Genomic DNA, 23,114 nt, shown 5'->3' with positions numbered 1-23,114 from the left:
CACTTGACCTCAGCCGCTGAGGCTGGTTGGTTGGATAAACTGCAGGAAAGAGAGATTTCTCAATTTGCTTTCCACAGGAGGTAATCCTGATCATGAATTAGCAGGAAAGGCAACAGCAACAACGGTAGGAATACAAGTGTAGGAGGCCAAGTGCAGGCTTTGAAATACATTGTCCCAAATTTGTGATGCAAGGTCTCTTCCAGCATCCCACTGTTCACTCTGTCTATTATCTGCAGCCACTGACCAGGTGTCTCACCTCAAAGAAAGGGAGACAAGGATATTTTATGCTAGTTTAGTTTTCAGTTCCCAGAGGTCTCAATCTAAAAAGACAGGCTTTTTTGATATTTAGGACAGAGCTATATAGCAGCAAACCCCTGTTCATGCATACATCACAGAAGAATTTGTTTTGAGCTCAGCAACTGGGGCATGCCAGAAGTTGCCTTTAGCATCATTCAGATGAAGCAAATGCACCAGGTTACATGAGACATTTTTGAGTGACTGAAACATCATCAGTTTTAACTAACACAAGAGATCTGAGGAAGGCTGTAGTGAAGAAAAATCCAACAGCAATTTAGAATAATGCTACTTGTGGATAATTCATTTCTGTACTTCTTTGTGCAGAGCATATGGCAATTGTTGTTTCTCAAAGACTTTCATCAGCCAAGGCATAGCTGTTGGCAGTGGCAACCAGTCTAGTTCAGTGGTTTGGCATGAATGTATTCCTGCCTCCTACTCATCACAGATCCTTTAAACTGTTCTGTTCAGCTAGGTAATACTCAGCCTACTGTAAATATCTACTTAATAGTTTGTCAGTATTTTCTCAATAAATTGGTGCAAAAGTGACCTGGAATTTTCTATATGCCTAAGATTGACAGAGGTAGGAATGATGCTGTGAGGAGTGAACAAACTGTACACATGACTTCAGTGGTTTGAGTTATTAGACTTTCGTAGAAATGCTCATAAGCACTAATGAAATTCAAACTTATCAGTGAAAATTATCAGAAAATACCTGGAGCTGTGAAGGAAATACATGGAAAACCTGAGATTGTTATCATCAAGAGGAGATTTTTATTACTAAAGGAATAGCAAATTAAAACATGTCATGCTATTTTATGGAGAAAAACTTCATGGCCCAGTGCCTGTTGAAACTCCCATGCTCCTGAAAACCCTCTCAGAATTAGAAACAGTGAAAGATACCATATGGTAACTGAGCAGTTTAATTTCTAATAACAGGGAGGAACTGTTGATGTCACAAATCTAGTGTTTGTTCTTAAATCTGCCACATGAAAAGGTGGTGTGAGAAGTGAGGGCGAGTGGGGGGTGCATACCTGTGTTTGTGCTTTGTGAATGGGTATTTCAGCAGATGTTGAGTAAAACTGTAAATCTGGATTCCTGCAGTGTTTGAAGTCTCTAGTAAGGTTCCCTTAATGATAAGCCAATATAGACTTGGAGGTACCTGGTGGCACCTACCTATCGAGGTGATAGTTCCTTTTTCATTTGGGATTAAGGTATGAAGCATGTATTGTTCATATTGAAAGCAATGTAACTTTTGCTATTGCCTGAAATTGAGGGAAAGCTTCCTGTGAATTTTTCAACAAGTCAAATGCGTTTTAAATAATGAACTCTGGGCTGTTTGTCTTTCTGTTCAAGAATTTGCCCTTCCCTGTGGCCCAAATGTTTATAAGCAGTTGTCTTCCAACTCTGTGCACTAAAATCAGTTAGAGCTTTTCCCACGTCCTGATTCACAGCCACTTATGCTGGAACCTTGGCAAGGGCAGCAAGCTCTGAAGCAGAGGCAAGAACAAATAGCCTTGAACTGGGATGGAGGTAACTGGTGCTGGTCTTAAACTGGCTGCGCTGTAGCCTGATGAGAGGAAAGGCATCTTAGCTAGTCTGGTGACTAACAGAAACACAGCTTCTCTCAGGTTTGCATCTCCAAGCTGACTGCAAGTTTTAGCAGGAGCTGTTCCCATATACCTGGGTCATACATATGGTCGGTTGTGTGTGCTTGTTGTCTGAAGGCAAATAGGCGCTGAGCTTTCACTGCAGGAATTCCCACAGCTGCAGCCCTGACATGAAGGATGAACTCTCTCTAATATGTAACCACTTGTTTTTGTAGAACCATAGAACCGTAATTGTATCTGACATCTCCTCTCCCCACCAAATGTGGGTGTGACAGTGGGTTCAAAAGTGGTACAAACAGCAAGTTTCAGAGGGAGCATCAAATATATAGAGCAAGACTGAATTTGTTGTGGGTTTTGGAGCCCCGTCCCTCCTGAGCATGCTTGGTGCTGACTAGAGAGCTCTCCAAGCTTGGCACTAGAGAGTGACAAGTTCTCGTACTTTCAGAGGAAGAGTGTGGTGGGGAGCAGGATGACAAATGAACAGGATGACATGAGGAGACTGAGGCACTTGGAGTTAAAGATTCAGCGGGGTGGGGAGTGACCTCCTCTGATGTCCAGGGAACCGGCAAAGAGGAGCTGCGTGTTCTGGAGAAAGAGAATCTAAATTCCTTTCTTACTACTTCTGAAAGCAAAGGCAAAATGGTTGCGACACTCACTTTTTGCTACTAACAGGGTAGTGGGAAGGACAGAAATCTAAACGAGATGGGAAACAGCTTATACTAGCAAGGGTGATCTCAGGGTGACCTGAAATTCAGAGGATGACAATGAAGTGATGGAGTGACACAAATCTTTGAATCCAGGTATATTGAAGTTGATATTACATTGAAAAGGCTGTTACTGATTCCATGGATTCAGGATAGCAACAGAAGTGACCAGACAAATGATACGTGGAAGTTGGTGGCTAATCTTTTGTCTGAATAAGGACTATGAGCAGAGAAATCTATGATTGTTTCAGGTTTTGTTTATTTTGCAGCATTAGGTGCCTGACCTGAAAACCTGTCAGCAGCCTACATATCAGAAGCCTAATTCTGATAACAGTGTTAAATGCGAGAAAGCAGTCAGACCTCTCTGATTGTGAACTTGTTTCCTGAATGTGAAAGGAGGCAAATTGGCGTTGAATTTCTGGTAGAGACCGACCTATCTCAGCAAGCACATTGGAGAGATGCTCAGGTCTGGGATGCAGTCTAGAGTAAGCCCTTTCCAGCAGCTCATTTATGTGCTGGAAGACACCAGTAAATACCTGCTGGCCATGCTCACATTAACAGCCCTGAAGCCTCCCAAGAACGCCAGCTTTGAAATCACCGTGCCGTGTGCACTCCCCTCGTTTCTGTCTGGCTGTTGAGCCATGAATTATTGATGGCCTTGCGCCCTCCTCTCCCGCCCTGCTCCCGCAGAGCTCTTGTGCACTGCTGAGCTGAAGCAGGTGCAGAGGCCAGCGTGGAGCCGGAGCCGCTGATCTCCAGGCTGTCGGGTCTTGTTTCTTTTCATGCATACTTCCTAGCACTAATAGGGGCCACTTGATATTGGTACAAAACTGAAGAGGGCTTGCGGAGAATCTTTTTTTTTTTTTTTTTTTTTTTAACTTCTTTATCCAGTTATTCAGCCATTACTAATTTTCTTATGAATGTCTTACTGGTGGGTGAGAAACACAGAGCTGTGTCTTGCTGAGTTGACTCCAGGTATAAGGATTCTGTTGCCCCACCACCCTGGTTAAATAACAGATTTATGCAGTCTTGTGTTTCCTGCCTTTGTGCTTCAGACAGCTAGTGTTTTGAGACATGTTAAAAGGAGGATAGTGCCTAATTCCTGTTGATTTTTCACTAGCGTTGCTTTTATTTGGTTTATTTAATGAAGTTTTTATCATTAAGTACCAAATCCTGCTCACTCACTTTGACTTATGGTAAAGTAAGTAGTGAAAAAATCAGTCAACACTACTTATTTCAGAGGATTTCTTTACTTTCTTAGTTAGTCCCGCTTACATCACTTCTAAAGGAATGCTCTGTATTAAAAATTGTGAAGAGAAGGTGTTCACAGTATACCCTTTGCATTTAATTTTTGTTGTGAAAACATGAATAGACCTAGCACTCAGCTATGGTTGAGTAAAGAAATTTCAGTTGACTCATGCTTGTTCATATTTGAAGTTTTATTTATTGGGTTTTTTTTAGTGTGTGTGTGCATACATGCTTTTATTTCCCATTAGCCAAGCATTCTGACACAGCATTACGTGCATCTGTCCTTTGAGGAGAATTTTACTTCAAATAAGTGTTCTTGGCTTTTTGCAAGTTGCAGGATACATGTATTAATAGAAGGATCCACATTTACAAGTACTTCATAAAGAAAGTGACGTCATGTCGGAGAAAGAAACTGCTCGATTTGTAGAAAACAAGTGTCAAGAGAGGAGAGTAACTGGATTGCTCTGGAGAGTTACTGAAAAGCTCATTACTCAATCTACCTGAAAAATACAACTTTTTGGCTTCGGGAGCTGGTCAAAATAAAAAATGTTCCTCAAAGCTAGGTTGTAACTTAAACATCTTTATCTGTTCTCTGTTAGCAGGTTAAGAACAAAGTCCCCCAGAAGTCTATAATCAAGATGTTTAAACATGAAACATCTATTTATGGTGTTCAGCTAATTAAAGGGACAGACACACACAAAAAAAGGGTTTTGCTTATTTATTTGTGCCAATCTCCTCTGCTAATAGACAAAGAGTAATATCATCATAAGCTTCACAAATCCAGTAAGCAGGGCGTACAGCAGCACTGAGATCAGAGCCCAGCCATGTTTTTTTTCTGCTGCCTGAGGATGGACACAGGCAGCCCAAGTCACCTCTCTTTCCCTGTGACTCAAGGTGGAGTGGCTGCACCTTTGGTGCTGCAGGAGTGTTTTCTCCACCTGCCATTTCCTGTCACAGCAGCATCTCCCCCTCAGAGCTGCAATCCAGGAGGGAGCAGTTATCCCCTGCAGCACTGGTGTGAGCTGCCACACTTGGCTTTCAGTTTGGAAGGACTCATGGTTACTCTGCTCCTCTCCTTCCCAGGAAAGGTTTCAGATAGAAGGCTCCTCAGCTGCTTCTCTAGTTTTCATGCATGGAAAAATGAATGAGGGTGACATGTAGCACCATATTTCAATGCAAACAGCGTTTCCCCCTTAAGAGCTGCATGTCCTCAAGTTCTTGGACAGCTGCACAAATGAAGAAGGGAGGTAGTGGAGGCGTAGGGGCAGAATCTGGAAGCTGGATGGAAGATCAAGCCAGGATGAATAAGGGGCACAACAGGTTGCTGAGGAGGGAGGAACATAAAGGAAAAAATACTCTAGAGTAAGTTTCTTGAGTTCTCTTGTTGTTGTTTTCTTGCTGTGTGAGTTGGGAAAAAATGTTACAGAAACCCAACCCGCTGCTGCAGAACTACATAGTTTTAGTTTGGGGTAGAATTTATGGTTTAAAATATATAATTCTTTGTGAGACAAGGAAGCACTAAATAAAGTTCTTTGTGCAAGGTTTGTTCTTACCCACAAGAATCATTATCATACTTTTGTTTCTGTTCCTTTTTTGATTGACCTATAGCTATATTGCTACAAAAAATCAGTGCACTGAGACATGAGTTGCTGGAAAGCATGCTAGATATCTTTTAATTCTGTTTCAGAGCTACTTTTGTTGCTTTATAGTTGAACAGAGAAAAAACTTGGGAGATAATACCTTAGGAAAAGGAAATTATAGAGTAGGGAGACTTTGAATCTGCCTCAGTAGTGAATAGATCAACACTTCAGTGATCATAACTGGTAGGAAGATGATTTTGCAGCAAAGTGAAACTCCCTTATACTCTTTTGCTAATCATTTACCATGAAACAGTTGTGTCAGAATTGGCACTAATAAGGTTTAACAGCATAGGGGTACAAGTCAGGCATGCTAACCTGCAACTCCTTTGTATTTAAAAGTCAAAGTTATATTTCTGAGGATTCTAAGTGTTTTTATAAAAGCTGAAAATGGGAAAACAAATTAAGCATAATGAAACAATGATCCCAGTGTATTTAGAAAGCCATTAAATATATTTCCCATCTGTGTGTAAAATTACTTTCATTCCATCATGGCATGACAAAGGTAAATAATTTTAATGCGATCTGTGATTTATATTGTAATTCTAGGTGCTTAAAACTCACGTTATTTATGTGTTGTTTTTAGTATGTTATTCTGTTTCAGTAATTAAATCCATGTGAACTACAACCAAATACCACATGTCTCCCAGCAGCCATTCTACAATTTTAAAAACTCAACTCTTGTAACATAGTTAGGTATTTAACAATTCCATCTTTTGGCATCAAGCATTAGCTTTAAAAATGGAGTGACAAAGGTATTCTGGCTAGCCACTCATGTACAGCTGAGATGTGTAGGTCTTTAACACATTTTTCTTTAATCAAACAATATTCTACAAGCAAAGTATACTAGTACAGGAGCCATTGGCTGGGAAAGTAAGGTAGAGTTGAAATCAAAACCTTGTTGTAGAACCAGTTGTTCCTGCATAAGAAAATTTAGTGTGTTTATGGTGTTATTACCAGTGCTAGATGTTTTCCCTCCACACCGTGAAAACAGAGCTAATTGAGCACAAAATCCATGAAAAAAAATTATGTGTATCATGCAAAAGGATTATTTACTATTTATGTTTTGGAGTGAACGCTTTCTGCAGTTGAAAGGAAGAAAATCCACCCATGTGTAGATGCAGACATCATATGACAGTGATATAAAAAAGGGTAAGAGTAGCTGTTTCACATTCTGGAGGCAGCTCACTCTCCCTCATTTGACGTGTGGAGCAGCCACCAAGCTGTAGCCACAGGATGCAGTGTCTGCTCTTTTTCTTCTGCCCTGCCCTTTCTCAGTGAATAAAACAGCAAGTTGGCATTACAGGGCCAGAGCTGGCCTTTTGTGTTGTCTGCTGGCAGGAGAGGCAGGCAAGAATGCCTTGTGTTCTTGCTGGGCAATTCTGTGTTGTGAGCTGTGTCTTCAGTTTTCTCTTACACAGTCCCCTGGAGAGAAGACAACAATAAAATATCAAAAGTAAGCAATACCTTACTTTGTAGAGTTTCTGACTTCCAGTCTACAGGTAGTTCTTCCCCATCCTTCCCTCGAATTAGGAAAAATACTGGTTAGGTGTCAAGAGGTAAAAGTCTTTAAAATCAGTGTCTGGCTGTTGGAATCCAACTCTGGCAGAAAGAAGATAAAACACATCATCTGGCAGGGTTCATTTTTAGCCATTTCTGCTCAAGAGAAGTGCATGAGTGTTCTGTAGAGCTGGGACACCTATGATTCCCTTCGGAAAATTTTTTTATAAGTACTGTAAAATGGGGGGTTAAAACAGCAGAGCCCCATTTGTGCATTAGCTGTGTTAAATGCCAGAGTTGAATCAAACAGCAGTTTGAGGCTGAAATTTGAAAACAAAGCTGATGTAGCATTGTTTTTATTAACGGCCATGTGTTTACTGCAATGTATTTTTTGATTTATTATTAACAGGAATTTGGAAGGAAAACTTTAGGAGTGGGGAGGTGGAATTTATATATCTTTTTATATGAAGGAAAATTACTCGTTTTCTAAGGTGTTGTAAATCTTTTTGTCTTTAGCAATATCATTACTAAAAAGTTCAGAGCTAACAGAATTGGAACCACTGATTAAATCATAAAATTGGTGCTGAAGTCAATAACTTCACCCATGGTGAAGACTGTAATTGAGTTGTGGCAGAACTCATAACTACTGTTTGATTTGCAACACTTTCTTTGCCAAAGGGAAAGCACCAGTCAATCCTGGCATTATAAATGGTAGTTGCAGTGCATGAAAATGTTAACAAGTCCTGTACTGACGATCATGTTATGAGAATCAAGTGCATTTTTAATGCATGCATTCTACTGAGCAGTCTGTGAGGTTTGGATTTTTCATTCTAGCAATAGCTGCTATCAAAGTCAAGGACCAAAGCACTTGAGTGGCTCAGTAAAAGAACCTCTGTGAGTCCTATGTTATGCAGACTTTCTTATCAGCATAATTTAGCATATTTGAATAAATGAATTGCCAAATGAAGATAACCTTTGTCAGACCATATCCAATCTGTTTTGATTAATGCTCAGATTTTAATTTTTATCTAATATTTTTAATTTTAGTACCACCCACTAACACATCAAGGAGCGAAGTAGAGTACTTGAAAAACGTTTCTTGGATAATTGCTAACTGCCCAAATGTTATCACCTTGCTAAGAAAATTTGCAGAAAAGCACACTTTGCAGACTGCTTAGCCATGGTGTGGGTGGACAGCAGTGGGACTGCTTTTTGTCTGGAACTCCTTCCCAGAACTAGTACAGAAAGTCTCACGATGCTGAACTCTTCAACATTGTCTCTTTGTGGGCTAAACAAAGGTGTTTCCAACACTGGTAGTCTTGTATGTACTTGTGGTCAGAAACCAATTTTTTTTTTTTTTTTTTTTTTTTTTTTTTTTTTTTTTTTTGATAGATGTATTTAAAAGGTGTCAAAAAGCAATGTGAAGAAAATACATGGGTTTCAAGGTATCAAAAGCAATTAAATCTACATTCTTTCACTCTCTGACAAAGCTTCTCAAAGTCTCTACTTTCCCTCTGTTCTGAAATTTAAAAAAAAAAAAAAAATACATTTTCTTTTGTAGTGCTATCTTTTCATCCTGAGTGGAAACTTTGGTGGGTTTTTCTGTGTCTTTGCCTTTTTTCCCAAGTTTTTTGGGTTTTGGGGTTTTTTGGGGTTTTTTTTGTTTGGTTTGGTTTTTTGTTTGCTTGCTTGCTTTTGTTTGTTTTTGATTGTCTGTTTTTATGTGTAAAAACAATATTAGAAATTGCAAGCTGGCACTGTCACAAGGAGAGCAAGAGAAACCAAATACAACCTTTTGATGTTGGTGAATAGGGCTTCTTGTCTTTCCTGTAATTTATAAACTTCTCTGCTTTGCATCTTCAACATCATTTGGGGGCAAGAGGGATGTAGCTTATCTTTATTGTGATAGGGCACTTTGCAGGCAAAGAATTAAATGATGCATGAAATGACCTGTCACACTGTATTATGTGTCACAGTACTGCATACACAGAGGAATGTTTGAAAAAAAGGTAGAAATAGAATTCATTAAGCCCCACTCTCTTGTTGTTTTGAAGAAAAACATTTGGTTTTGTGAGCAAGTATATATATTTCTGCATAATTTATTTTAGCTAAACCACAGAAGCCTGTCAAAACAGAAAGAAGAGATATGCTGGATAGTTTCCCTCATCAATTAATTAGGAAAGGTAATGGTGGGGATTTGGTGCCAGTGCTACAGCTTCCCTGCAGGGAACAGCAAACCCCAACTTTTGTATCTCATGCGGGAAAAAAATTACTATTTCCTGCATGGCTCCAAGCATCTTCACTACTATGGGAGAAGTTAGGAACATCCTTATGAAGCTTTGCAGAAAGAATAGAAAATGGTAGTACACTGCATTTCTTATTAAATAATAATATTCTCAAGTTTGTCCTACTTAGTTTCATCTGATTTTGCCTGCAGTTGATAGTGGTTTGCCGAAGCTCAGATTGAATCAAGAAGTCCACAGTGTAAAAAGAGTCTTGTCTCATGATTCGTGTGTCCTCCTTTTCACTACAAAAACCTCTCAGCCCTTTCACAAGGATATGGACACAAATCTTCCCTCAGCTGAGGAGTCTAAATCCAAGTGCAAATTCAGACCTTACCATTTTAAGCAGAAAGCAGTCACTTCAATTTGGACTGGGTTTTTTGTTTTCTTCCCCTGAATGCAGAATAAGGTCAGGAATGCAGCAGGTAATTTTTCCCCCTTCAACTGCAGAGTTTGCTCCCTGTTAATGATTTCTTAGTGGAGTAGAAAATCTTTTTTGCTATTAAAAAGTGAGGCCCAGAGAACATCACAGCCTTCCCTGAGTGTTTGAGGTGATTCAATGCTCATCATTATTCAGGTATTTAAAGATAGCAGTAGCAGTGCCAAAACCCTGATTGAGCATCCACCAACTGCATCCCAGCTTCATAACTGCTTAATATTTATGCATCTGTATTTCATTTATATAAATAATATATTTAATGAAATACTTCGGAGCAGTTAGGTAACAGTTACTGCATTTTTTAGCAAAGGAGGAAAACACTCATGAGGAACAACTTGGTTTTTTACCTCTGCTCAGCGTTCTTTCATGTAATTTTTGCCAGACCCAGGGATGGCCTTTTCCACCCTGTTTCATTGAAGGACTCACTGTCACGTGCCAGTGGTGCTGGCAAGAAGGTGGCTGGATAGTCCTTTCCTCCTCTGCCTTGCAGTGAAGCATTTGAGGTGGGAGGTGGGCAACTCTGTGATTCCAGCTCCTGAGTAGGATGATGGGCCTCGGTTACGTTGTCCAATTCCCAGCTTTTGAAGGTGTGAGTTCATTTGGGGTTGTGGATTTGGTTTAAAGTGATTTGGGTGCAGTCCTAACCAGCTCTTCACTCTATCAAGATTTCTGGGGCTGCAAGTTCCTGCGCGGTTACAGATTAGTGGCCCATCATTGTCTGGCATTATTCTGTCTGGAAGTGCCTTACATTTCATGCTCTAGAGGAAAGTGAGCTTCCTCTTCAAGGACTGTGTTTATAAATCTTTGTTTCAGCATCACATGGAGAAAGAGGTGCTGTTTTCTCATGCCAGGTCAGGCACAGATCACGGTGTAGTGCTAAGATTATGTGCTCCTTCTAAACTGGCTTGAATAACTGTCCTTGAGTAATGTTACAAATTGGAGACTCAACCCAGTGTTGCTAGAAGATTTAAGATTTCAGAAGCTTTCTCAATTGTTTTAGAATAAAAAAATCCATAAGGTTCAACATTAGTTTTATCCTGCATGAGGATGATTAACTGGTGGTCAGAACTCAAAGTGAAATTCAGGGTGTGGGAGCTAACCCCCTAAAAGGAGATCTGGCGAAACCAAAGCTGTTGAAACTGAACTTACTTCTGGAATTCATCAGTTCAGGTGGTTTGTGCAGGGTTATTTTGGATGGCAGCGGTCACAGATTTGCTTCTGAGCATTCCTGAGGTTCGGTTAGTGGGCTTCACGCCTGTGGTGGGATGGATGGGGGCCCGAGTGTGTAGGAGCACGTGGCAGCAGGCGTGCGAGGGGCTCTGCCAGGGCACCTCCAGCGTCCAGCCCTGCTGCAGGAGTCCCCCTGTGGGCTGTGGTAGCACGTCTGCTCCGCTCCTCATTCGTCACCGTATGAGCAGTCTGGAGACAGGCACGGTTTCACATTTAGTGCCGTGATGCAACAGAAGAGAAAATCTCCGCTGTTTCCATGGCAGCTCGTGCGTCGGACCCTGGCTGGAGCGAGGCAGCGGGATGCTGTCGGTCCCTGCAGTCAGTGACTTCAGTAAACCACATCAAAGGAAAGCATCCGCTCCTATGCTCCCCCAAACACCTCTTGCTATTAGTGTATGGGGACTATGGTGCATATATTACCAAGAGTGCAGCTCTAGATTTCTTGTTATTACTTTACTTCTTCATATTTCAACCCATGCTGCTACTTTGTTTTGATTCAGTCGTCTTTCTGCAGATAGTCATTGCAGAGCACTTCAGGATTATCCATTCAGGCCTTGCTGAGGATGGCACGGTCAGATGCAGTTAGTACTAGGTGGCTGGTGACCTGTGAGAAATGGTCTGAGAGGCTCCATTCTGTCACAAGCTGGCAGATGCAAACAGCCCAAATGGTGCCAGCACCAGTGCCTTCCCTTAGCAGCACTGTTAAGAGCACACAGGGACTAACTTCTTCCTTTTTTCCCTCAAAGTGGTGATTCCTTCAATTCAGATCACACACTGAGAAACAGTGTGTAGATCATTTCATCCTACAGGTTTCCTGGCTGAAATAATCTTTACATTTATGTGTTTTTCTGTGCATAGATTTGCATAGTTCATAAGTTACACAAAAGCCACATCAATTCAATAAATACCGTGTGGCAGTGGCGGGATTTTTTTTTTTTTTTTTTTTTTTTTTTTCTTCCAAGTGTGACTTTCTTCACACCTCTGTCACAATTCTGTGGCCACCTGGTTTCCACTGGGGTTTTATTTAAAATTCACATTGTCTTTTCATTGGATATTTATGATACTTTCCTGCTGTTTTAAAAAGCTTAACACTTCTGCTTATGGAACAAAGTAAATATTTGGTCTGTTTTGGAGCTAGCCTTAGAAGGTTTCTAATTAGAGCAGTTGTTCTTTCAATGCTGTAGGATCTCTCAAGCTGATTATGTACATGTATGTGGCATCTTTGCTATAAATGTAGAAAGCATGGGGAAAAAATGCACCACTGTTCACAAGGCACTTCTGTTACAATGCATAGTGGAACAGAGTCCCAAGCATTTGCTACTGTAATTACAGTTGCACAATCAATAAGCAAGAGTTTATTTTTTATTTTTACACAGCTTTCTAACATGCACAAATAGCTTCCTCTTCTGAGCAATTATAGCTCATGTAGAAATTGAGCTCATCGGGAGTTGTCTGTCAAAATGTTTTTAATGAAAAGTTGAGTTTGCATAACACTGACACATTGATGTCTTTTGCTTCTCACTGTTGACACTGATGGGCTAAAAAGCTTGATTTTTGGGGAGAGAGAAAATTGCATTAGTTCAGCTCATTTGGAGAATCTGTTTGCTGAATTAATTTGCTATGCTTTGTTTTTCTGCTGAATATTAAACCCTGTTTTCCAACTGTGCATATAGTGCCTGAGGGGAATAGCTCCAGCTCTCATTTTCAGTGACTGTGTTTCTTGTAACGCAGCCCAGGCCTGAGCTGGGGGTGCTGTGCAGAGCTGACACTGTAGGCTGTGTTAGGGGAGGCACAGTCTGATCAAAAAACTGCTGCCTGGTGCTTTCCACACTCTGGTGTTGCACCTCAGCAGCTGAGTAAGTGTCACAGTTTTCCCCTAGGGATTGTTTTCTATAATCCTATTGATGTAGTGAAACCTGTCCCTCCATGTGATGACTTGTGAGTAGATGCTCACTTTTGTGAAGCTCTAGCAGCAGCATACAATTAATCATGACAAATGCCTTGGTAGTTGTTCTTCACTGCTACCCTCCTATTAACAGTAGAGATATATAAATGCTAAAGCATGTTACTGGTTTCAAGGTGACATTATTAGCTCTATTTCACCATCCCAATAAACATATGAAGATCACAGTTAACACTTCCCTGAAACATATTCAGAATTGAGGGACATACGTGGTGTACTCTGCTTTTATCTGAAATAAACTCTGAAATTTAAAAAGAAGCAGAGAGAACTCCATCAGGAGTTCCACCAGCACAAGTTCCAGCAGTGGCCTAACTTCAGCTGTCACTGGACTTTGGTCAAGTGGGAAGCAGTTGCCATCTGTGCTCTGCTGCCATTTGGTTTTCCTGGGACTGTGAAAGGTTGTCCGCGATGGGGAGCATATCTTTGGTAGTTGTGTGGTATCTGCTAACCGAGGCATCCCAAGTCCTTGGACATCTTTGAATTAAGTCTCAGCACCCCTGTGTAGTTCAGTATCGTCTCTGTACACAGGAGAGGAAACTTGGACAGAAGCAGTTGATGCTGATTGCTGAAGGCCACACCACAATTCTCTGGCAGCGCTGCTCCGCCGCTTTCCAGCCTTGTCTCAGAGGCAAGGTTGTTCCTTCTCCCTTGAGGGTGCCAAAGGGAGCTGTATAGCCCTTATTTTTCATCTTTTTCTTGTTTTTTTGAGCAGAGTGAAATTGTCTGGACCAGTGAAGCAAGTTGGCTTCAGGCATCTTGTCAAATTAACTTTCCTTGTCTGTGCATGCGTGGGCTGCGTGGCAGGAGTCAGCAGGTGCAGAATGCACAGGCACACCAGTGGTGTCAGATGCACTTATGGGAGTAAGAGTTGGCACTGTGAGAAACAGGCTCTTTTAAACTTGCATTTCAGTGAGAAGATCAAATGTGCTTATAATTATTGCCATCATGCTAACTGATAAGAGACCGCTCCTTTGCTCTCTGTACCGTCCAGCTCCCCCAATATGCATGAGAGCTGTCACTGGCACGGTCAGAGAGGACCTTTGCAACTGCACACTGCTCTCTCTAACCCCATACCTTTAATGTTGGCACTGATGAGTGGTGCTTGGAGACTCTCTAGCCACAGGTGAGCTGGTGGTGACAGGAGGCCCCAGGGGTAGGGTAGCTGCTGTGAGTAATCAGACAGGCACCTGGTATATATGGAAAAACTCAGAAATAGGCAGCAGGAATTTTCCTGCAGGGTTTGAAGGAGTATGTACATCTAACTCTGATCCTAGAATATGAAAAGGGCATTGTTTAACTCACCAAGTCACAAAATAAAACAGCAAAATGGGACCATGAGGGCCTCTGACATCGTTATGTCACTCAGCCGCAGCTGAGTGTGTTGAGCCAGGGAGTTCCATCAGCTGCTGGTGGTGTCCAGGTGTGGGGCTGTGGGACGTGGGAACTGGTAGCTTCTCTTCCCCGTGTGTAACTTGCCCTCCTCTCAGTGTGTCACCTTCAAGGCCAACCTTGACCAGGGCTCAGCAAGGCTGTGTGTGCTCACTTGCAGCAGAAGGGGTGCTGGGAGAAAGAAAAGCTACTGTGAAGTTGAGAGTTGTTGTCCCTCTTGTAATGGTAATGGGATGTTGGGTGACACTGACCAAAAGTTGCCAGGCTGTGGTTGTTACATTTCATGTTGTATTATGACTTAGTTATTCTAATGCATCAACAAATGTAATCTTTTGTTCTGTCCTGCCTCAGAAAAAGGACTTCTCGTCTTCCAGTGATAGACATCTTGGCTCTGACAGAAATTCAAGGTCTTCTATTTTGCGCCTGCAGCCTCCTTTGGCCAGCAAAAATGCTGATAGTGGAAAAGAAGGTCTAATGAATACTAGCAATATATGCATTAAATTTCCATCACATTCTGTGTAGCAGAATGTGCTGGTAACCTCTCATAAACTACCTACAGTAGTTTATGTCTCCACTAATGTGTTCCTGAAGCCAGAAGCCCTTTTCAGCACTGGGAGTGGGATAATGAGGAATAAAAACATTCTGGATAAATGTAGAGAGCAGACTTGACAGCAACCAGTCAGGAGGAAAAGCAGATCTAGTTAGGCATGCATTACAGTGTGTAGCTAACAGTGACAGCGGATACATGGATTCCTCTGGCTTTCTTGTGGAGATACTGACGCGGAATCCACTTGGAGGGAAGAATAACAATTCCCTTTATAAAATCAGACTAGATAGAAATAGCTGGTACCCCCATGATAGGATAAAAAACCAAAAAGCATTGCTCATTCTTACCATGATTTTTGATGGGCAGAAGTTAGTTCGCTGAAGCTTGCTCATTTAGGAGAGATAAATAAGGAATGCTTTGTTGCACTTTTTTCTGCCTCCTAGCCTGATGAAATGAGCTGTCCAGGGACTCTAATGCCCTGTCTATAGAGGGGGAAGCCTAAGAGGTATTTAATGACATGCAGAAGCTGAAGGGAATTAACACTGGAGTGTCTAGGTAACTCTCTTAAAAGTTAAGATTAAAAGCCTTGATGAAAGTAACCTTCACACTTCATGTTCCCTCTTTGCTTTTCTCCATGTTTGAAACTCTAATGATCAGTTTTTTCCTGCTTTGTCACTGTAGCACTTATTTTGTGAAGTATTTCCATAGCTCAGCAGGAATTTGGATTAAGGGTAGTAATATCTGCAAGCATTGGGTGGGTGCAAAACAAAGGGTGGTGTAAAGGCTCACATCTTCTCTTTGTAGTGAACTGAACAAAATCCGGAAATATTGCTAGATACAGGTTTTTAATATTTTAATTAAAACTAGATTATAATTTTAAGAAAGGATAAAATTATCATCAAATGTTTTCTTTGAGTATGCCATGCTGCCTTCTTCGAGCAGGGCAGAAATTTGCTGGAGAGCACAAGAAAAGCGTGTTGGGAATGGAAAGAGTATGTACAACCAGGGCTTGTAATCCTGTGGGCTCTTGGGCAGCAGACTGAAAATTCTGGTCATGCTGTAGGAGGCTGACACGTGTATTCATGTCTGGATCAGCTGAGATGACAGGAGAGAATGGACGTGTGGCATTGGAGTAGAAAGGGAAGGAGAAATGAAACATCCAACAGTTTGAAGTAAGGAGAGCAGTAGGTGCCAGTCAAGCTAGAAGACAAGAGTAAGAAGGAGCCTTTTGAGAAGGAGTTATCTCTAGGGTAGCTTTGTTTCTTCTTTATTTAAAAATGCAGTAGGTATTTGTAACTGAAACTGAAATTAATGGCCCCATTTGAGACACCAGTGCCTGCTTGATTGATTGAAATGGGGAAGAGTTTAGGTAAAAACAATATATCTTTCTTTTAAGATAACTAAAGTTTTATTTTGCTTGAAATTTAACTTTTCTTGTAGTGCTATTGACATGAATCATGCTGGTGTTCCTTTAGCTTATAGTGAGCAAAATAGTAAAAAGTTTATTTTCCTGCACTGAAGTAATTATTTTAGCTCGTTTTTCATTCTGAACTATTCATTTAAATAGAAAAAAATAGAAAACAACAGTTTTACCAAACGTTATTCTTATGATTATTGAAGCCCTGAAGTGTTTGTGGAGACATGGGGTACTAGTAGCACATTCCAGAGTAGTTTCCTCCTAATATGTGTGGAAAAATCTCTGATGTCAGCTACAAGTAGATACAGATGAAGACACATAAGTAGTTGGTAACAGAGGGTTTTTCGCTGTCTTGCAGAAACAGTTCTTAGTCTGGCTGACCTTCTTGGATGAACTCCAAGACTCAGAATGGAGTCAGGCTCTTTTCAGTGGTGCCAAGCAATAGGGTAAGAGGCAAGACGCAGAAACTGATGCACAGGAAGGTCCACCTGAACAGGAGGAAAAGTGTGTGGATGACTGAGCACTGGAACAGGTTGCCCAGAGAGGTTGTGGAGTCTGCCCCAGTGGAGATATTCAAGAACCTGGATGCAATCCTGTGCTATATGCTCTAGGATGACCCTGCTGGAGCAGGGAGGTTGGACGAGATGACCCACAGTGGTCCCTTTTGCCCTGACCCATTCTGAGATATTGTGACTCTTGTTCCCCGCTTTGCAGGGGACTGAGCTGCCCTGTTGCCTGCTAGGTCTGATGTTGGAGTGCTGTAGCCCTGTAGGTCTGGGTTGATAACAAGTGAAGCTGTCCAGCTCCTCTCAACAAAATGAAATGCTTTTCGTCCACTCTTTAGCAGAGCAGTTACCTCTCCAGGTATCAGAGATGAGCAATTACTTCTCCAGATATCCTCGGACTGGAAAAAACCCCAATGCTTTGATCAGCAAACAACTTTGCATAAGGATCTGCCAAAAGGGAAAAGTGGTATTAATTTTCATAGTGATTCATTTGTGGGGAACATATCATTATTCTATAACAAATTAACTCTCTAAGTACCCAAAGCTCGTGTAATATATTGAAAGTGTCAGGATATTTTCATCTTTGTGATTTCATTCCCACTGAGAGTTTTTTCAGGATGTGTTAAATTAAAAGTAATATATAAACAAGGTGTGAACAGTTTAGTTAAGTGGTAACCTGAGGTTAAAACACAGTGATCAAATTCAGTGCCTGAAGTTGGCAGGGAGATTGTCTTACCACCTCGGGAAGACTCGAAATTAAACTTGTTTTGAAATGTAGGTGTTAAATCTGTGGAAAAAATTTACTTGCGTATGTAAATGAAGTGGCTTCCCAGAGATGAGGAGAGCATGTTGAGCTCTTAGGCTGTCTTTAGGAGAGAGAGGGGTTGTGCTCCCACCATGTAACCTCTCTGCTCTGGTTCTCTTTTGTAGCATCTGTGAGGAGGGAATCTTTAGGTAAAATCAGGGCTGTGCTCCCTGTCTGGCTGCCCTTGACCACCTGCCAACAACAGCGGGTGGGGCTGTGCTGTTGACTGCTGGAGCTAACAGAGACAACAGCTTTGGGTTCATTTTTGTTGGGCTTCTGAGACCTTATTAACTTAAGGGAGTTTTTGGAGATACTGAAGTTCTGCATTGTGCTTATGTTCAGCTTTTTGTTCTCCCTGGCATTGCCTTCAAGTAAATGCATGGCAAGTAGCCTTAAAAGGAACAAAAACCCTTCCCATTTCAGAGTAAGCAGGAGGAGGATTAAGCTCCTTCCCCTAGGAATTGGATCCTCTGATTGCCATGGCTTTTGAAGATGATCATGTATATTTCTGTATGTGATAGATTATGTGTGTGCCTGTGAACTAAAAGGTAGCTTGGCTTTGAAAATCTAACGAGTTTTCCTCTATAATAATTTTACTCTTGGTTATGTCCTTTGTGTGCTGACCATGGGACATACAGCATTTAGCCAACAAAATGAGGCAGGGGAAGTCCTCCTGCAGCTGTTCTATATTAGACTCTTCTCAAGCCGTAGGAGGTTGGTGACTGTCTGGGACCCTTTGGAAAATGAAAGTTCTCCACCAAAGTTACAGTATTGAGAATTCAGATGAATGTGGGAGCAGAGGGGGAAATGGACTGGATGTGAAACTCCTTAAACTGGTTGAAGTGCCATCCAGTTCATCTGTGGAGCAAACATCACCTTTCTATCACCCCTGGTCAGCAAAAACACAGTTGCAGTTGGATTGTCAGTATCCAACCACTGTCTTCAAAGCTAGCCTGTGTTGTTTCATAGTTTCTAATCTCAGGGTTTAATTTGGGCAGGTAGCAGTGTCTCTACCTCCGTGTTTTTGCAGTAATGCACAATATTTGAAACCCATTCTACCAGCAGGGCTCCAAAGCACTCACGGTACGTGTGTTAAAGTCACCATTTCACATAAGCCACAAAGTCTCTGCTTTCTTTTGACAGATTGAAGATATCGTTACGAGAATGCAAGATGACAAAACAGGTGGAGTTCCCATCCGCACTGTCAAGAGCTTTCTGTCCAAAATCCCCAGCGTGGTCACCGGTAAGAACCGCAGTTGGCAGAGAAGAGAATGTGAACTGGTACTTGCTGGCTCTAAACAAACATACTAAAGCCACAAAAAAGAAGGGATGTGAGGAAAAAATTCCCCCCTCTGCTTAATTTTTCTATTTGTTGTTCTGTTACAGGCTGAAGTATTGAACAAAGGTTCCTTAGTTCTGTTTTAGTAAACAAGCATTTATATTTCTGGGGGGTGAGTTATTAAAAAATGTTACACAGTTTTTGTGGCTATCAGAATATCACCAGTCAGAGTCATTTCCTGTGACTGGGGTAGGACAATCTTAGGTAAGAGGTCAGGAAAGAAAGTTGAAATTGTTTCCTCGCTCATACCCAGATACTCTTACTGGACTTTGATCACAGGCAGAGGAATGTGAAATAGCTTTTATGCATGTGTGCTGCTTTGTTAAAGCTCTGTGTACAAAAGTGTGGACGGTGCAGAAACAGGAAGTCAGAGTACAAATCCATTCCTCCCTGTATTTCCAGACAGAGTATCTTCCAATGCAACAAAGACCTCTGCCATTGATACCTGATGAGTATATTCAGGGTGATGTAAATTGTATGGAGGATGTATACTTAGGTTTCTGGTATCTGTTTTCACTGACTCAATAGCGGTGTTCCTGAAACTTCCTGGGGAAAATAACCACTTATCTGATTTGAAATCTCGTTTCATAAGCTCAAGTCTGCAATACACAGACTGGATGTCTTAAGATCAACTTGTCCTGGAGGAGCTGTGGAACCAGTAATTTGCAGCTGTTCAGAAACCCCTGGCCTTGCTTAGCATGAAGGTTGGACTAGGCAGCCTTCAGAGAATCCTTCCAAGCTGAATTACTCTTATGGTCAGTGGATACTCAGTTTTAGTGCTTGTCTAATTCCACACAATGTCACGAAGACAGGAGAATAACTTGTGTTTTCAAAAACTTTGTACCTCCTCTTGGGAAGAGCTCAATTCTAGACCATGGCATTCTCACACACTTTTTATTTCTACCTGAAAAATGGAACAGCAACACTGAGATGTGATTTACTTGGCAGGCTCACTGTGACTGTGATTAACAGGGATTTATTTTTGCCTGACACTTCTATTGTAATTGCTTCTCACAGGAGAAATATAAAATCTTAAAGGAAAAGAAATATTGCAGGAGTGCCTTGGTGTTCCAAACAGGCAGCTCTGTTTATAGTACAGCGAAGTGGGTGTTTGATTTAAAGTTTGAATACCAGGGAAAGAACTGCTCATCTCTGTTATGCTTTCATCTGTCCTGATGCCTTCGGTGTGAATGAGGTATTGGGTAACACAAGGAGAAGAAGCCTCAGGGAGTTACCAATAATGGCCCTCTCTTGATAACAGAAATCTGGGGAAAAGGATGAAAAAACTTTTTTTTGAATATATGATGAGTATTTGTGGGGACGCTGTGCCAAAGACACATTTCAATCTGCTCTGGAAGTAGATTTGCGTGTTCCCTTCCCTGTCTTTTGGCTCAAAGTAGGTCAGTCGAAGGAGGACACGTCACACCATTATCTTCTTGGTTAGGTCTTCACTTTTACGGGCAAGCCATGGAGAATGAAAGTAGGATGGGACCAAGTCTGTGCGGCACCTGTGTGCATGTGTCAGACATTGTTCAATGTTCAGTTTAGAGTATGGAATATGGGAAAAAATGCCTGAGGGCAGATTCTGAGTAGTGCTGTGATCCATGCCCAGAATGGGTTGTCAGCCAATGCATGCAATGGCAGCGGCTGTGATAAATAGAGTTGCACATTTCTCTCCTAGAGAGAAAAAAAAATTCTCAGTAAAGCTTTTGTTTCTGTAGATTAATTGTTAATTTATTTTCCCAGTCATCAGACTCTTGTAGGAACATCTCATTATACTAACCAGCAACAAAACTGGCTTTCTCATTTTCTTTTCATATAATTGCATCTTAAAACTAACCTCATTTTTGGTAGGAGGACCAAACACATACACTTTTTTCTCCCACTGATTCAGACTTGGTCTTATACAACATTGCCAGAACAAGTCAGAAAGGAGTCAGTGCTGCAACAGCAGAGCTTTCCAGTATGAAAAGCCTCCTTTACGCTTCCCAGTTTGCCCCACATTCCCAACCTCATTGCAGATTCTCCTTTTTTGTGTACTGTCTGATCCTGTGTATCAGCATCATTGCCGTCATAATCCAAGGAAGACATGCAGTCTTAAATCTTTGCACTAGTCTGCCCACCTCCCAAAATGTTTCGATACAGCTGCATTTTCTGATCCATACCCCCTGACTTCAAGTGTGGCTGTCCCCACAGCTCCATTTTGAACGATACCTCCTCCTCTCAGCAGCAGTCCCATGGCTGGTCCCTTGCCCCTGCACTGCTCCTGACCCTCATCCCAGCACCCACTTGTCTTCCTCTCTGCTCCCAGCGCTGCCTCCGTGGCTGTGGGTGGATTGATGGGTTATGTCCTGGCGTGGAGTGAGTGCTGCCATGCAAGCTCAGTGCACACAGCCCTGCCAGTGCATTTCACTCCTGTCCTGCCATGTCTGTCTTATATAAGTGCTGGACCTCTCTCAGCAGAAAGTGCCAGTTTTACTGAAATGTGCCAGATGGCCTGTCACTACTTGAGACTCATGAGCTAAACCAAGTTTAAACTGCTGTGTGTCTCTGTCTGAAGAAGCCAGCATGGGTCTTGGCAAGTGCCCATGGAGTCGTCCCAGAGCACATCAGAATGTCACTTAGTCAAAAAAAATGCATTTGGCTGGAGTATGGAAATCCCATGGCGTTGTGAAAGAGAGACTTTATTATTGATAATGTTTCCTGATGATGTAGTTCAAAACAGACAAGTTCGGCTGGAGAACTTTATACACTCATTGAGAAATTAGCTCCCTTGGAGCAGGTCTGAGTGTTTATTGCCTTTTCCCTTCAGAGAAGCTCAAGTACGACTCTCATCCAGATTCAGCAGCCAGAGGCCCAAGGGAGAAATAAGTTCCTCGTGTCCAGAGTTTGAAAGGCCCCTGTTGAGGTGAACTGTACAAAAAAAGATTGTTGTGGCATGGGGAGCAGGCCCAGGGCTGGCAATGATGGCAAGAGGCAGCACCCATCACCCAGAGAGCAGGCTGCGAGGCTGAGTGCTTGGCCAGAATGCTTAACTTTCTTAGTGCTTCTTTTCAGGGGTAGAACTTGCCTTGGTGCCATATGGAAAATACTGTCATTGGGACCAAAGCATCCACGAGCTGACTTCCCCAGGCTGTCTGGCCAACTACTTGCATCACCTTAACGGAGGGCTTTCACTGCAAGACTGAGTCTGATACAGATTTCCCTCAGCATTTGGGTAGTTTTGTTCTAGGTATTTTGACTTTCCTCTGTAGTTCTGCTTTGAACAATAGGACACTTGAAATGTGGTACTGACTCTGTTTCAGGCAGCTAATAGATGTAGATAGTCCCAAATCTAAACCAAGTTCAATCTTCTGCCAAGCATGAATTAGTCTATTTAGTTAAAACAAGCAAATAAAAAGCCACTAATAAACAAACAAAAAAGTTTTTGAAATTGAAATCAATATCCAAACTAATACTGGGTGTTTACAGATTTGTGAAGGATATAAAGAACATGCTCATGGGTTAAAATTGACACAGGTTTATATGTGCATAATGTATAATTTTTGATGGTTTTCCACATTTCTAAAGAGCAGATGCTGCACAGTGAATTTAACAGTTTAGCAATTGCTTGGTGGAAGCTAGCTTGCCAAAAACTGGTTGGGCGTACCAATCCATTTATTTCTCATAAAAAAATCAATTGTTCTAAGCAAGTTGCATTTAAACTAATTCAAGTCAAGACTGGGCTTCTTCACAACAACTTACATTTCCTTCTTTTATGCATCTCTTCAAATTGCACCCAGTGGAAATGTAATATCTCCATCCCTCAATAAGAAGTGTAGTATTTCAAAGCTGCCATGAATCACATAGCATTAGACATGTCAGCAATTACATGAGTAACGCATGTCTTACAATTATTTTTCTTCTTGTAGCTTTCTCTTAAGTTCTCTACTTGCCTGCCAAGAGACAAATTAACCCAGTTAAGGAGTCAAACTCTTATGCTGTCTTCATCCTCAGCTCCCTCCTCCCTCCCTTTTTCTCCTTAACTGCATCCAGCTTCCTGCCTTTCAAATGGTGAGAAGGATGAGGGAGGAGAAGATGAAAACCAGCTCCCTGAAACACTGCAATTTTGTGCCTGTTGTAAAGATGCAAAACAACAACTTGTGAAACAAAAGCTTAAAGGATTTGATTGCAGAAGACAAAGGGGATAGTAAATTAATCAAAT

General features: G+C 41.6%; 1 protein-coding gene across 6 annotated transcripts in view; it reads left to right on the top strand.

Annotated features, from left to right (window-relative positions):
* The window catches only part of RGS6 (regulator of G protein signaling 6), a 274,185-nt gene that overhangs the window by 148,259 nt on the left and 102,812 nt on the right, over positions 1-23,114 (top strand). For all 6 annotated transcript variants that reach the window (XM_040066247.2, XM_040066249.2, XM_040066244.2 and 3 more), the window contains exon 3: positions 18,715-18,814. In XM_040066247.2, coding sequence (XP_039922181.1) covers positions 18,715-18,814 — 100 coding nt within the window. The remainder of the gene's footprint in view (positions 1-18,714; positions 18,815-23,114) is intronic.

The sequence above is a fragment of the Hirundo rustica genome, chromosome 6 (assembly GCF_015227805.2).
Source record: "Hirundo rustica isolate bHirRus1 chromosome 6, bHirRus1.pri.v3, whole genome shotgun sequence".
NCBI lineage: Eukaryota > Metazoa > Chordata > Aves > Passeriformes > Hirundinidae > Hirundo > Hirundo rustica.
The sequence above is the reverse complement of the archived record's forward strand: the minus strand, read 5'-3'. Positions and strand labels throughout refer to the sequence as shown.